Source organism: Diuraphis noxia, unplaced genomic scaffold, assembly GCF_037042655.1.
Source record: "Diuraphis noxia isolate RWA-SAM2 unplaced genomic scaffold, SU_Dnox_SAM2 contig0002, whole genome shotgun sequence".
In the NCBI taxonomy this organism is placed as follows: Eukaryota; Metazoa; Arthropoda; class Insecta; order Hemiptera; family Aphididae; genus Diuraphis; species Diuraphis noxia.
Genome location: NW_028301712.1, coordinates 75,239,693 through 75,256,382, shown reverse-complemented (window position 1 = coordinate 75,256,382; position 16,690 = coordinate 75,239,693). Strand labels below are relative to the sequence as shown.

The 16,690-nt window shown below is 26.6% G+C and overlaps 1 protein-coding gene across 1 annotated transcript; it reads left to right on the top strand.

The window, feature by feature from the left end:
- Positions 1 to 310: 310 nt before the first annotated feature.
- On the top strand, positions 311 to 13,975 carry LOC107162939 (importin-4-like). The gene is made up of 19 exons (XM_015510133.2): positions 311 to 500; positions 575 to 747; positions 1,120 to 1,294; positions 1,371 to 1,556; positions 1,644 to 1,901; positions 2,746 to 2,928; positions 6,095 to 6,313; positions 6,374 to 6,638; positions 6,706 to 6,822; positions 6,903 to 7,162; positions 7,232 to 7,337; positions 7,406 to 7,484; positions 7,582 to 7,733; positions 9,489 to 9,673; positions 11,884 to 12,051; positions 12,117 to 12,325; positions 12,631 to 12,763; positions 13,140 to 13,320; positions 13,657 to 13,975. The coding sequence occupies exons 1-19, from the start codon at positions 426 to 428 to the stop codon at positions 13,767 to 13,769; spliced, it is 3,237 nt and encodes a 1,078-aa protein (XP_015365619.1). The 5' UTR covers positions 311 to 425; the 3' UTR covers positions 13,770 to 13,975.
- The last annotated feature ends 2,715 nt before the right edge of the window (positions 13,976 to 16,690 follow it).

Genomic DNA, 16,690 nt, shown 5'->3' with positions numbered 1-16,690 from the left:
AGTCAAATAAAGCGCCCGGAGGGGAGGCAAGCTGGAACATTTATTTTTTATTTTGCATTTCATGATTTTTTGAGTTATAAAAAAGAGTACTTCAGTAAAATTGTAAAATAAAAATTGTTCAAATTTTAGTAATCATAGTTTATAGTTTATACATTAAAATAATAAATTTAAATTCAGGACATTAATTAATAATAAATGATGAGTTTAAGTTGGTACTTAAAATCCATTATATTGTAATTGGTAGATCTGTTTTGCTTATCACGATTAACCAATTCGCCGAAAATTAAGATTGATAACAACGTACCGCTCCATGTGTTTCTCTTTAATCATTCCTTTCAATTTTTTCGCTTAAATTTTATTTCTATAACTTTTGTTTTTAACTTCCAATTATTAAGTTTGTATAAGCTTTTTGATTTAACAACAAAATGTTTGAAGAAATCACCGAAATGGAGCGTATTTTGACGCGCTTATTAGAACCGGATAATAATGTTATAATGGAAGTAAGTATCTTAGTACAAAATGATATGATACTTGAAAATATTTTATTATTAAATTGTTAATTAAATTAATATAGGCCACCAATGAATTAACATTGGCATTAAAAAATCCTCAAACATTCGTCACTCTTTGTACAGTTATTGGTTCTAGCAAAAATGACCGTTTAAAGGAATATGCTGCTCTTGTATTAAGAAAAAAGTTGAACAAACGTAATGTATGGATGAATTTATCGCTAGAACTTCGTGAACAGTAAGTTAAATTTTTATCTTAGTTTGCTGAAGCAATGTTCTGTACCATTTGCCCAATAAATAACCTCGGAAATTTAATCTGCGAAAAACCTTTGAAAAATTAACCCATTGAAAATTATCCCTGTAATATAAATTATAAATTGTGTTTACGATGTAACTACCTTGTAATAAATTTGTATGGAAATCTCAAAAATATATAACTAATTTTTGTCATAATGTAAATGTCATATTTATATTATAATTTTGCGAAAAAGCATATTGAGTTTTTTTTCATTTTTTTTTTCTGGGATTAAATTTTTGCGGTTATGTTTTCGCTGTACTGTTTTTTATTATATTATGTATCTATAATATTTTAAATACTTTTACATTGTAGAATAAAACAATTTTTGCTTAAAGCAATAATTGATGAGCCTAGTATTGAAGTTAAAAAGCATATTCTTCAACTGATTGCTGTGTTGGCTAAGCATGAACTGATGAGAGGTAACTGGAACGAGTTATTTGGTTTTATTGAATTATTTATTAAAAGCAACGATGTAAATGAAAGACAGGTACCTATTATAAAAAGTTGTAAAAATAAATTTAGGTATACACATTTAAAATTAATCATTATCTTCATTTTTTTAGTTTGGTTCATTTGTGATTAAAAACTTATCTGATTACTTCCCTCAAATGTTTGAGGCCCATATAATAACATTTGTCGACTATTTTATTCAAACATTGAATAGTACAGAAGATTGTACTTCTCCAGTTGTTTATAATACTATTTCTTCAATGAATAATATTATAGAATTATCTGTTCAAGTCCCTCAGGTATTCATATTATTTGAATAATTAGTGACAAAAGCTAAAAGAACATTGTATTTTATGACATTGTGTATCATATAACATGTATTTTAGGTTATTCAAGCATATTCTCAATCTGTACCTCGTGTATTAGAAATTATACTTGCTTTGTCAACAAAAAATCCTGAACAAGCATGTGATTGTTATGAATTCCTTGGGTCAATGTGTGAATTTTCTATTCAGGCATTAATTCCACATTTAAAACCAATTGTTCAAGTGTCTGCACAATTGGCTGGTAATACAAATATAGACAATACTTTAAGATGTAATGGTATAAATTTAATTTCAACTATTATACGTAGTAAGAAGAAGGTAAATTATTTTTTTTATTAAATTCAAATTAATATTTTGGTTGTTAAATGTGAGAACTATAGTTAAAATAATTATCACTTTTTCTTTAAAAAAATTAGGTACTTTTCTGTTATCCCTACTACCGCGACTCTCAATTCTGTTATCTAGACTACCTCGCTGATGCCGCGACTACTCAATTCTGTTATTTCGACTACTATAGTACAATCCAGATAGTTCCATATTTTAATACACAATACACACCATGAATTGCCATTTATGTAATGATGTATATTAGTATAACGTTTATTATTAGCAATCACATAAATTATCACAGCAGTGGAGAGTTATAGTATAAAACCACGATTTAAGATAGTACTAACTTAAATCGTGTATAAAACATAAAATCATCAAAATTATCACAAAACTTCAAATTACAAATTCTAAAATTATCGCAGCAGTGGAAAGTTATTATAATATAAAACAAAAAGTCATCAAATTAATCAATTAAACGTCAAGCGGTAGTAGGGATAACAGAAAAGTACTAAAAATTAATATTCTTTATATCACAATAATGTAAGTTGAACTTTTAAATAAGTACCTACACTAATATTAGAGATAATTATAATTACATTTTTCAATTTATAATAAAAATGTCTAGTATTTAAAATGTACTATTTAAAATAACTAATAAGAAATATAATTGTGTGTATACATTTTACACTATTTAAATTCAACTACTTAACTTTAATTTTAATGTCCATAGTTTGTTATAGATTAAATTGTGTACTTTGTTAGTTTTTGTTTAAATTTGATTTAATTAATAAAATGTAGGAAATTAGACATTTGTTTTTATTCTTATTTACAGGTGCTAGTAAAATTGAATTTATTAAATCCCGTGATTGAATTAATGTTCAATATCTTAAGTGAAGAAACTGATGATGACACTTGGTTCTTAGAAGAGTATGCTATAAGCCCAATGAGTGCTGCGGGTGATTGTATGGCAGCAATTGCTGATGAATTATCTGCTTCCACTTTTATGCCAATATTGGTAAGTTTTATTAGTGAGTCATTAAATCAATTTAGATAGACTTTGATTACCCTTGCGTTTAATTAATTATTCATAAAAATTAAAAGTACACAACTACCTATGTATTTTCAAATATTTATAATATTGTTTAATATTTTTAACACATCCATCTTATAAACATCTTATAAAAACCATAAAAATTTTGGTTTTATAGTATATTTTAATAATTTTATTTGTATCTTAATTTAAATAAAATACATTTATAGTATTACAACTAAGAAAACTATTATATTGAAATCATTATTATTTGCTCAATATGCGACCTTCCTAATGATAAGTAAACTTAAGTTAGAAATATAAAAAGTTGCCATGTAGTTAAACTTTTAAAACCGCCTCACTTGACTTCCCTAGTAAACTGCCATTGAATTAATGAGCTAGTAGGTATCAAGTAGAGGTCTTTATTTCACACATAGTTATATTTACGGATACATGTAAAATTAAAATTCCCATTTGCAATATGTGAATAATTTAATTACTTGTGAATCCATGAGTTTAACTTCACGCGAGTGAGTATTGAGTTATTAAATCACGCGTTTATTATTACATTTGAAATTTTATTTTCAATACATTTAGTATCTTCCAATGGCTTCCTAGTTTCTACAAAGTGGGGAACGGTGATCAATATTTATTATAAACATAATATTCATGGAAAACTAATATTTTAGAATGTTGTTATTCAACAAATGTTAATTATGTACAATCAATTTTGTATACATTTAAAAAAAAAATAAAAAAATATTCAATTTGAATAATGAAAATACAATTTCATTAAAAAAATTATTTTAAGCATAAAAATTGTTAAAAATTAGAGTGTACTTAAAAATTGTATTTATTTTTGTGTGAAATTGAATAACAATAGTTTATAAAAAAGACATGTTGATTTTTATTCTTTTATTCTAATAGTTTTCTATTTTGATAAAGAAAAATCAACATATTAACATTTATGACAGCAAACAGCTTCTTTTTGATGTAATTATATTACCTGCTGTAGAAAAACATCCTTCCGAACTGACTGATGTTGTGGATTTTGTCAAATATTTTAATGCCAACTTAGCTATTGCTGGATATTTATATTCCCGTATTTTCTACCATTTGAATGAATAAACATCTTAACTGTGTTTCTGCTAGATAGCCTTGTACGTTGTTACTGATCAGTTATGTCATTCTCAGGAAACTCATTACAATATGAAAATTTGAGATCGCTATTTATTACTGATCAGTGATTTATGTATGTTGTTGTGGCTGTTACTAATGAACAACTATATCATTTAACACATTTTTAACGTAATAACAAATTTTTTCTCTAACCTGAATAGGTTAACATTCCAGATCCTTATACCTAAGATCTAAAAAACTTTAAATATGACTTACAGAAATTGTTTTAGTAATTTCAAATTGAAAATCAACCTGCTTTGTTAATTCAGATATAACAGTTTTTCTGAAGTCTTTAATGATTATATTGTCGCCATCTTGTGGTTTTAAATGATTTTCCATAACTTTGTAAAACAAAGGTCTCACTATACACACTAGAGAATGATTTTCTTTACTAAGAACTATTGTAAGGATATAAAATGGCTTTAGTAAAGATATCAAAGTTTCTATTAAGCACCATTGATTTTCTGTAATCTCCAATTTTCTACAAATTTCTAAAGTAGTTATATTACACATCTATATTTATATAAAGATGATCCAATTTTGTATAAATCGAATTCCACCGTGTTTTATAATATCTATGCAATGTACTTTTGGCATAACCTATAATAATTGTTCTTGTTTTTTTATATAATTTGTTCATTGCTACATTTGAATGTTTGAAACGCCCAAATAATTTATAACATTTTTGAATGCTTTAATTCAGTTATCATATCTGTTTTTAATGAATTATTGATACAAAGTTGCAATGAATGAGCTGCACATGTGCTACTACAAACTTCAGGAATATAACTTAATGTTGTAACAGCATTTACAATATTTTTAGCATTACCTGTTACTACTGGTATTAATTTTTATCTATTTCCCATTCGTTGAAAGTATTTTTTAGCTGCTGGGTAAGATTTTCTGCTGTGTGTCACTCGTGTAACTCATGAATAAATAAATGATATTGGGTACCATTTTGTATCAATAATATAATGCACTTAGAGTTATGTATGATTGTTGTGACAATGATGACCAACAATCAGTAGTACAGGATACACTTTAAGCAGAACACAATATTTTTCTTTTACTTTTTGTTTTATATTTATTTTTAATGCATACAGTCTCTTTTTAATGCCTCTTCCTTAATTTCCTTGTAATTTGGTTCTACGATGAACATGAAATAATGAAATACACTACCAGAATAAAATGATCTAAGCATTTGATTTAATGCCACCATTTTAGCCACGGCTTGATGAATAATTTAAGTTCTTTCAGGACTGCATGGTGGGTTATCATTTCTTTCACTTGTTAAATTATTATTATGACGTCGTTTTCGAGATGGAACTGTAAAAGATGAAATAGCGGAGAAACTACTAGTTTGAACTTTGTGTAATTCTAAATTGTCGGCATTTGATTTTTCATTAATATTTTCATTGCTTTCTTCACTATTATCAAAAATAAAGTGATTATAATATTGTTATTAAAATATATAATTTTGGTTGCACCATTAATCTTAGCGTAAAAAAGTAGATAGATACTTGTATGTCTACAGAAAAGTCAATCTTTACCTAATCTAATATTAAAAGTTTTCTACTATAAATTGTATACATAATATACACTTAAAAAAACTTTGTCATTCTAAAATCAAAATATTTATCGCTCCATCCAAAATCTAAGACTTCAAGATTGAGGTTGAAGATTGGTATATTGTGATGAAGAAGTGAAAGATGGTTTTATGTTTATAAATAACCAAGTTCTCATATATATATATATATATATATATATATTTACATCATTTTACTTTTACTAAATATTTCATTTGTGTGTATCTTATCCATATATTGTTATTACTGTTTTACAAATTTTGGAACTACTGTTCTCTGTTTCTATTGAAATTCCTTATATATAAATAAAAACAAATAATTAAATAGTCTAAACATTGACATAATATAATATTCAATCATAATTTATTTTATTTTAATGTATTTAGATAAAATTGATTGATGCAGCATATACTACTCAAGACCCTAATGCACTTAAAGCATCTTATACAACAATGGCTTTTGTATCAGATGGATGTTCTGAATACTTGAAAAAGAATTATCTTAAACAATTTGTGACTGCTATTAAAATGGGCTTAAATAGTTCAAATGAAACAGTTAAATCTGCAGCTATGTATGCTTTAGGAGAAGTTTCTCAATATGTTCAAGTTGGTATATTTAAGTTTTTTATTTTATCAAGTTAATATTAATTATTTTATTTTATTTAGCCTCAAGTTAGTACGTATGCGGCAGAAATACTACCAGAATTAATGAAAATGTTTAAAGAAAAGTTAATTATTGAATATACTAAGCCAGAATGTAGTTCTGAAGTTCGTATGATTTTTTATGCACTCGATAAATTTATTGATAGTATGGAAGGTGGAATTGATGAATATTTACCAGAAATGACTGGTATTGTAATGGATATTATAAGAAATGAACAATGTTGTATTGAACTTAAAGACAAAGCAATAACTATCATGTGTAGCATTGGTATACTTGTTTTTTTTTTTTTAATAAATTAGTTTCAATATGTATTAAATATTCTGTTTGTATATAGTTAAGTCTGGAGGCGATGCTACAGCTCCTTATTTTATCCCAGTTATGGAAATACTTGATGCTTATTTAAAACCGGGAATAGATGAAAAATTGGAAACTTTACAGATAATGGTCATTCGTAAGTAATATTGAATTATTATATATTTAATTTAATAATTATAAATATGCTTAAAAAACTTATTTTTTTTTTGAATTTAGAATTACTATCTGAATTTGCGGTAGCTCTTGATCCAAAAGTGTTTGAACCTTATTTGGACATAAGTTTAAAATGTGGTTTGGCTTTATTGCAAGAAGCAAAGGAAGATCAACCCGAGGTCCGCGCAGTATGTTATGGACTTTTTAGTTCTATAGCTAGAGTATCTATTAATCATTTGATACCATATATTGATCTTGTAATGCAACATGTCTTGAAAAGTTTGGACAATAGCTTAATTGCTGATAATAGTTTTAATCTGGAGGTACAACATTAGTTTGATTATTAAATGAAGCAACTAGATATTTTCATAAAAATGTATTTAAATTTTTAGAAGAAAAAATTTGATGCTTATTGTAGCGATAACGATGATGAAGATGATAAAGATGAATCTTTAACTACAGAAGATGACGGCAGCAATGATGCTGATAGTGATGATTGTAAGTAATTGATCTATTTTTTTTAACTTTTTATATTTTAGGTCCATTAATCATGAATTTTATGTTAGTTGTATATGTCGATGCACATGTAATGGAAGAAAAAGACAATGCTTGTCAAACAATTGCTCAAATTGCTCAAAGCACTGGGTATTTATTATTTATTAAATATATTAGAACAATTTTAATTAATTCTTTTATTTGACTTAGTAATCTTATCTGTTTATACTATTTATATTTTAATCAGAGATCAATTTCTTCCCTATTTAAATAATAGCTTTGATGTAGTATCAAAGTTATTACAAGAAGATGATGAAGACACTATTGATTCTGTACTTGAATTATATGGACAAATTTGTATATATTTTTCAAAGTTACCTGATAATTGTGGCCAAGAGTGTAAGTTTGTTTTCAAATTAAATTTATTTTTACTATCTGTTTTACAATTAATTGCTGATATATATTCTTTAGCTATTGTAAGTTATAATGTAAATATTATGTGTTTAATATTTGAATTTTGGTTCTTTATTAATCTTTTATTATACAACAGATAATGAGATAATCAATTATTCTGTTAACAAATTAAAATAAAAACATAAAAACAAAAATAAGTTAATCTTATTTGAAAGTACTTTCAAATCAAATCTTAATTCGTTATTGCTTGCATGTAAGAATTTCTCTCGGATTATTTTTAAGATGTCAACTACTGGTTTGCTCTTAATTGTATTTTCTCAAAATCCATAGTACCTTATAAGAAACTAATAAAAAATTGATTTATTGATAAACGGTAACTTCATTATTCTGATAAAAAATATTGCATTCTGAAAATCATTTGTCGTATTGAGTGAGCAAAACCCTCAACACATAAGTAACATCATTAGAATTATTCATGTACATTAATGAGGCACATAAATAATTATGTTAATTTTACTATATTCTTTGAAAACATTGCATTTTTTTATTCTATGTGTATTAATTATATTACCTTATTATACATTTAATTTTTCCCTAGATTATTACTTTTATGGTAAAATATACCTGGTAAGCAAATTGTTCTATGTGCGAATAGTGGTGTTCATATTATATGAGCGAGTCATGACGGGTTAAAAAATATTATAGGTGTTGTTGTCATTCACATTATTCAATTAGTTATACTTAAGAATAAAGGTAATGTTTATGACCATATTTCCTTTTTTGCACAACAAACATAATTTAAATTTGATTTATGGTGTGTAAAATATAGATTACAAATGTGCAAACTTATTTTATATAATTTCACATATTTGAATTTTTTAGCACATTAATGCATATATTTGATAAATTATAAGTATAATATTAAAAACTGTTTATACAAACTGTCATAGTTTATTGTGTTTATGGGTAAAACCTGTAAACAATTAAAAGATAAGATATTTATAAAAAAAATTTGTCAGAAGGCCAAAAGCCTTTCAAGTAAGGAAATAACAGCAATATTATTGCTATACAGTTGTAATCCAGATGAGTACATAGTTCTTATGAAAAATTTAACTTAAAAATATGGTGACTAATTTCATTTTTTTTCATTTTGTTTAGCTGTGTATTTTGTAACAAAGTTATTTTATATACTTATAAAAATGAGTATATATTTTTTTTAAATTAATATTATTCTTTTTTTACATATATTTATTCAAAAAATAGGTATGCATATTTTAAGGAAATTTTAGTTATTGAAATCTGAGCTTAAGTTATGAGGAATCAATAAAAACTGCACTTAATCTTTGTCTGAGCTCTGTGTGATTGCCTATCTTACACGTGTTGATAAATAGTAAACAATTGATTACTGAACTTCTGATTTCACCTTGTCTTTAGTACGAAAATACACTAAAACATATATAAAAATAAGTAATTAAATTTTTTAAATAGGTAAAAGTCATTATGAGATGGGTTATAATATTATAATATAATATTATATTATTATATGGTTACACTTACACATATGAGATGTGCGGTATCCAGACAATAGCCTCTTTATAATTTTTAATATATTCTAAAATAATAACTTTTCTTATAGGATTTTTGCTAGATTTGTCAAATATTATTTAGCTTAAAATTTGATGAAAATAAAATGGTGATTTTTAATACCATCAGAAATATAATTATTATTTATTTATTTAGCTTTAGAAAAAGCTTTGGAAAATTATCTGAAATATGGAGAGAAAAAAATACAAGAAGATGGATTTCCAGCTTTAGACTCAATTTACCTTGATGTGTTAGCTGATATGTTGAAAGAAATTAAAACTAAGATGATTAAGTATGCTGAACCAATTATGGTGCTCGCTAAATCTATATTAGCATTAAAAGTAAGAAAAAAATTAGCTATTTCAATCAATAAGTTGTTTTTACTTTAAGTTAATATTATGTTTATATATATATATATATATTTGTTACTGACAACTATTAATTACTGATCATTCTAAGTTAAAGCTTAAATACATTTTTATTTAGGCTTTTATTGAAATCATTTTATTCATTCAACTTAGGATGTGCAAACTAAAAGTTTATAATCTACTACAAAAAACTGATGATTTTTACTAATAATAAAAATTTTACGAACTTATATATTAAATTATACTAAACATATATTTCTTTTGTTTCTTGAGATAGGTATATTAGCACTTGTTTATTACATATAATACTTGATTAAGTAAACACTACTCGTTCATTTGTTGTCTCTGTACTGCAACCACAGTAGCTATATTTTTGCTAAAAGTTCGCAATTATTTAATTATATTTAATAATAATCTAAAAATTAATTATTTATATATTATGTACTATAAATTTTTGTTAAAAATTAACATACTATGAGAGCATGAGCTAGCAATGTCATATGCAAGCTTTTGGATACGATATTTCAAAAGTATTCTTTTTGTAAGGTTAATTTATTTGGAATACTTTTTTAGAAATATTTTTAAGGAAATGACCAAATTTATACATTATTTAATTTGTTGAAGGAATATTTGCTGCTGTAAATGACGAATATAGGTTAACGTTAAAGTCAGACTTACTTAATTGTTGAATGTATTACTGAACTAAATTATTTTTTCCAGTTCATGTAATTTCAAAGCTTCTTTATGTTTTTTTCTACCAATATGTTGAACATTATATTTATTATGCAAATTTATTTTGATTTCACACAATTTATAAAATATAATATTTCTGTCAGTCACAAACAAATTGGTGCTAGTTCGGTATGCGCTCTACAGACAAGTTACTGTTTCAGTATGCATTCTACAGACAAGATTCTGTTTCGGTATGCGCTCTACATACGTCGCTTTTATTTTATTATTTTCTGGATAAGATCTATACGTCGCTTTTATTTTTTATTTTATTATTGGCTTTCATTCATGTTCTGGATGTCTTCTAGCGTGGCGAGAAAAAGGTCCGGCCTTTCTTGACGGTAAAGTCGCCAGCAATAGTGGTCAAGATGGGACAGCAAATGATTTAAAGAAACACCCCTCATGTTCTTAAGTAATTTAATTTTTGCGTCCAACCATGACCTCTCAATGTTTTGAGTGTGGGTTCCTGTATTTTCATTGACATATGACATTTGGTGATTTACCGTCTAGTGTACAAATCCACGGCTTGTGAGACACCTATATACAGGCCATTCATCAAAATGACTAGTAGGGAATAGAATTTAAGCTAACGACAATCAAAGATAAGATAAAAAAATCCAACATATCATGTATAAAAACGCAGATAATGCATGACCAACCTCGTGTAGAACAGCAAAACCTGTAGAGCTGCCTAACAAGCACCAACAAATTTTCTCAAAATTCTCTTACGATTTTATTCTTGAATTGTATTTTCAACTTTTGGCATTTTGATTATTAAATTATATAGAACACTATCTAAATGATTGATCATCAACTAAAATATTTGAGCATACTATAAAAACACGCAGATATAATTTAATTTTTCTTTTAAGTCATAAATAAAACTGTAATTTCGGTCATTTTGAAAAAACTACAATTTCGGCTCTATAATGATAGTTATATTATCAGTTATCCATTTATTACTGATTATAATTTCTGACATTAATAATACTGAATTATAATATAACATATAGAAATATGTTAAATTTTTATAAGAATTATGTAAAAATTCAAGAAAAAATCCTAATGAGGTAGAAATCATAATAAAGTTTACTCCATTGAAATCAGAGTGATTCAAATCATATTTATATGTTAGAATTATCCTTCTATCACGCTTTCATTAAATAAGCAGTTGCTACTAAATCCTATGAAAGATAACCGCTGTTCCTAAGAATACAATAAGAAAAAAGGTATATTAGTTTTCTGTTATGAATCAGTTAACATTTTTTGTTGTGATTTGTACATCCTAGTTTGTTGAAAATATTTTTAGTAAAGCCTTGAATAATAATATATTTATCAGCTTTTACTCGGTGCAATATTTAAATTCAAGCATTGACTATAAAAACCTAGCTTTTCTTAATGTTCAATCATTTTTGTAAATAAATGTACACAAAAATATTTTTTTTTAATTACAGATTGGTGATGTTAATAATCCTGGTGAGTTGGACGAGCTAGATAGTGAAAACGATACATTACCTATAGAATATGCTGGCAATGTTGTCTCCAATTTAAGTTATGTTCTTCCGCCACAAGTTTTTACTGAATATTTTATTTCATTAGTGCCATTGTTAAAAAAATTAATGGTAAATTTATTAATTTATTATTTTGTCTAGAGCCTATTAATGTAAAAAAAAATAATTTATTTTAGTCAAAAGAATCATCTGATTTATTACGAGCTGCAGGATTAGCTATAACTGGAGAATCTGCAAAAGGTTTAGGAGAAAATGCTAGTGGCTTATGTGAAGTTATGTTTTCCCTTGTAATACCACTTGTTGAAGATGAAGATGATACTGTGAGGAATAATGCTGTATTTGCATTAGGAGAAATTGCATTTTATGGCAAAGAATCTGTATACAAGTTAGTGTGTAAATTTGGTTATGCTATATTTATTTTTAATCCAGGAGGAGTAGCATCAATGTTTCCCTGGTTTGAATTGCATGATTAAAATTATTAAAACAATTAACTTACATTCTTGTCTAAAATTTTCTTAAATAATGTTTTAATACAATTCATTATTAAAAATATTTATTTATCCTTGATCAATAATCAAAAGTTTTGTATGTATTTTACTATTAATATTAATTTTCACCTTATTACTTCTCCTGGGTTAACACATTGTAAAATATAATAATAATAATTATTCCTTTTCTGCAATAATTTAGGTATTATCCAATAATATTAAATACATTTTCCCAAGTGGTAACTAAAGAACAACGATCAAAAGTATTAGACAATGTTTATGGAGCATTAGCACGTATGATAATTACTAACATTGAAGGAATTCCTCTAGACCATGTAAATATTTCCATGTCACAAATCTAAATTTAATACTTACATTTATTTTATTTTATCTGTGTTTAGTAGTCTATAGTTCACTTTTTTAGATGGCTAGTTTAAATTCAATTGTTATTGAAATACTTAATTTAGTGGTTTTTTCTATTGACTGATGACTAAACATCAATATTAATTATTAGTTGATAAAATGTTGTGTTTAAAGACAAGACAAATTTTAGAATGTAGAAATATATTAAGTGTGAGAAAGTTGTATGTTATAAATGTATAATTGTCTAGTTTAAAATAATGTATAGAATTTATAAAAGTTAAGTGTTTATTTTTTGTGAAATTTGCTTATTTTGTGTGTAAGAAATATTAACGCGCTTATTTTTTGAAGGTGGTACCTGTTATGATTAACTACCTTCCATTACATGAAGACTTTGTTGAAAACTTAACCGTGTTTAAATGTTTGGTATATCTATATGAAGTTGGCAATCAGTATATGGTTTCCATGTTAGAACCTGTAGTTAAAGCATCACTAGCTACATTAAGTGATAAAAGAAAATATTATGAAGATGGTAAATAACAAAATATTATTTTAATTTAAAAAACTATTAAAGTAACATTGTTTATTTATATTTGCTGTTCAAAATTATATTAATGTATTTCTGTTTTTTATTGTGTATTTGAGTAGGTATTTAAGGAGAAAATGATAAATGTAAATGTTTTGTATATAAGATAACTCCTAGGCCTCCACACGAGTTTAAACTCAGTGAGACCTAGTAATCTTTACCGATATTAAATAAAATAAAAAATAAATAAAATTTAATTCCTAAAGAAGTGTATAATTATCAGCAAATTTCATTTTTTTTTTTTTAAATTTAGTTATAATTTAAATGTTTATTTATTTTTAGATGTGAAAGAAGAGATCATTAAACTTTTGCGCATGTACAAGAGAGACTTTCCAGAAAAATGCTTGTCATTGACACTTCCTGAAGATTTATCCAAATTATTTAATGAAGCATAATTTTAATACAAGTACAATGTAATTGTTATACATCCAATATTATTTTACTTTGAATTAAAAATAGTTTGAATTTCAACAACTATTTATTCCATGATAAAAATTATTATTTCAAATATTTTTTTTTTTAATTCTTATAATATTAAAACAGTTTGTTAAATTACTAATTTTAATTTATTAAGTAAACAATAATTTAAGTATTTCCTAAATTTGTGTTCAATATTGTTAGTGTGTTCCATTGTTCCACTAGTGATAATTATTATTGTAGATAGCATTTGAATCTATTTTACCTTGATCAATGATCATTATTAATTACTTGTGTTTTGTTTCCTATATCAGTATTTTAGTTTTTTAATAATACTATAGATATTGGAGCACATATCTTAAGTCTAGAATTGATCAAAATTAAAATATATTTTTAAGGGTACTTGGCATTAAATGTAGGGTATAATTTAAATAAATTAGTCAAGATGAAGCCTTTTTTATAAATATTTATCGATAGAAATATGCAGAATTATTAACTGTGACTTGTGAGATCCTGATACACCTACAAATGTTCTTGGTCAGATCTTTCATCTAATAAATTAAATAGTTCTGAACGCGCTTGGCTATGACCAGTATTCTGTAGGGTCATCATTTCATCTAAAGAATCTTGTTTCGTTTTCTTAGTTAGTAGGGAAACATGTGTTAACTATAGGAGATGGGGTCATGGGATTGTGCAATAAGGGTAGAGCAACAATTGTTATTATTATTTGATGTTATTTAATTTTGATGAGAACTTATCAGTATACTAGAAATAATATCTTTTTTGTTTCAAACGTATTTGGATTTATAAATTCGCCTTTCCAAAAGACTATGAACTAAGATCTTAGTTCACGCTAAAGACAAATAATATTAACAAATATTGTAGTATTATCTTTAATCATGATCTAAAAGTATGATTGGAAAGATAGTATTTGAGATTTAGTAGGACCATAGATCCATAGCCCTTAGGTGTTATAATACTATTGATTAAGCTTAAAACAGTTTAAGAAATGTTTGGGAGCTATGGACTTTTTAGGGGGACTTAGACTATAATAATAATATTTAGTATTTACTATTTTATGTTATGTACTTTGTCTGAAATATTGCCATTTGACTATTTTGCTTATGTATAAATGGAACGGCAATATATACTACGTTTACATGCACAATTAAAGTATATTTAAAAACTAAACTGTCTAATCATGCATCATGTAAACGCTTTAAAGGGACCTTAATAATATTTTTTAATTATTAGTTTTTATTAATTTATTTTAAGGACGCTCGAATATGTGGTTTAAGGTTTAACCAAATTAAATCGGTTTAATAAATAGAGTCGGCTATTTTTTTGTACATGTTGTTTCTAAACCAATAATTTTTATTTTGAATTATTATTTGCATATGACATATTCGACTTTAGATAACGTGAGAAATGTTATAGATAATGTTAGTAAAATTAAAACAAATAAATAACTATGATAATTAAGATAACTAGTCAACTAATTAAAAACAAGTAATAAAATATATAAAATGTTAGTATGGTAGATTATAGTAGGTATAATAAATTATAATATCACCAATACTAATAAGTAATAACGATAGAAATCACAGATGAATATTTAGTTCTTCAAGCCATTTTATGGCTGTTGGTCCGCCCTCGTGTAGTTTTGTTAATCCTTCTTTGAACATTGTAATGGGACACGACTCAACCATATGTTTGATTGTTTGCATTTCATCACATTCGCAAAGTGTAGAGTCCCAGCATACCCCATTTGTGAAGTAGGTAATTGCATCTTCCTTGTTCCGATCTTATTCGATTAAGCGTTGTCCATATAGCCCTTGTGCTATCCCAGCCAGGAACTTTTTTAAATGGTTCTTTGATCAGGTCTCTATTACGGGTTTCTGACTGTTCCCAGCGTCTCGTCCATAGGTAATCAACTGATTCGCTTTGAGTTTCTGCATTCCATATGGGAGCTCTAGACTTAAGGCGTAGTGGTGGATGTTCGAGGATGTCAATTTGTAATGGTAAAACTGGTTGGCTTTTTAGCTTATGTAATATCTTTGTAGTGTGCGATAGTCTCCTTAAGTCTGGGGGGGCTATATTCGAAAGGGTGGATAGTCATATTGTCGGAGTGGACCTGACTGTACCTGATATGATACGCATGGTATGGTTTAGTTGTACGTCAATTTTAGCGTAATGAGCGCTTCTAGCCCACACGGGTGCACAGTATTCGGCTGTGCTATAAACCAACGCTAGTGCTGTAGTCCGGACTTCCGGAGTACATTGTTGTGGTAACCCCAGGTGGTGCTAGCTAACTTAGCCATAACGTTGTTGCGTGATTTTAGTTTATTTTTCATTCCCTCCAGGTGTTGGTTATATGTTAGGGTCCTATCAAATTTCAGACCTAGGTATTTGGGGCATTCTTCTGATACAATATTTTCTCCATCAATTTGTATCTTCAATTCTCTGTTCACTTCTCGGTTGTTAAGATGAAATAACCTTTGTTACAGACTTGCTTGGATTTAGTTTTAAATGCCACTTTCGAAAATATTTTTGCATAATTATTAGGTCATTGTTTAGCGTATCCTCAGGTTCTGTGAAGGTTCTGGCTTGGGCGACAAATGCCACATCATCCGGAAATTGACTCCTATGTCTATAATAACTGGTTTGTGTTGGCTTTAGGGGAAGTTTGGTATGATTGAACTTGATACTCTTATAGGTTGGTCATCCTTGTCTCTTGATGTAAAGCATAGGTCAGGTCATCCCCCAGCGACCTGATTTAAAAATACGTTGTACGTGAGTTTCTTGTAATGCCAGTACATCTGTGTCTTTAAATATCCTGCTTATAATGTCGGGCTTGGCTCTCGTTAATCCTTCTACATTTAAGTGTGCTATTCTTATT

Coding starts and splice junctions, on each gene's coding strand:
- LOC107162939 (XM_015510133.2), top strand. CDS start 426: ATGTTTGAAGAAATCACCGAAATGGAGCGTATTTTGACGCGCTTATTA. Junction 6,314..6,373: donor AAGTTTCTCAATATGTTCAA/GTTGGTATATTT, acceptor TATTTTATTTAG/CCTCAAGTTAGTACGTATGC. Junction 12,326..12,630: donor GGCAAAGAATCTGTATACAA/GTTAGTGTGTAA, acceptor GCAATAATTTAG/GTATTATCCAATAATATTAA.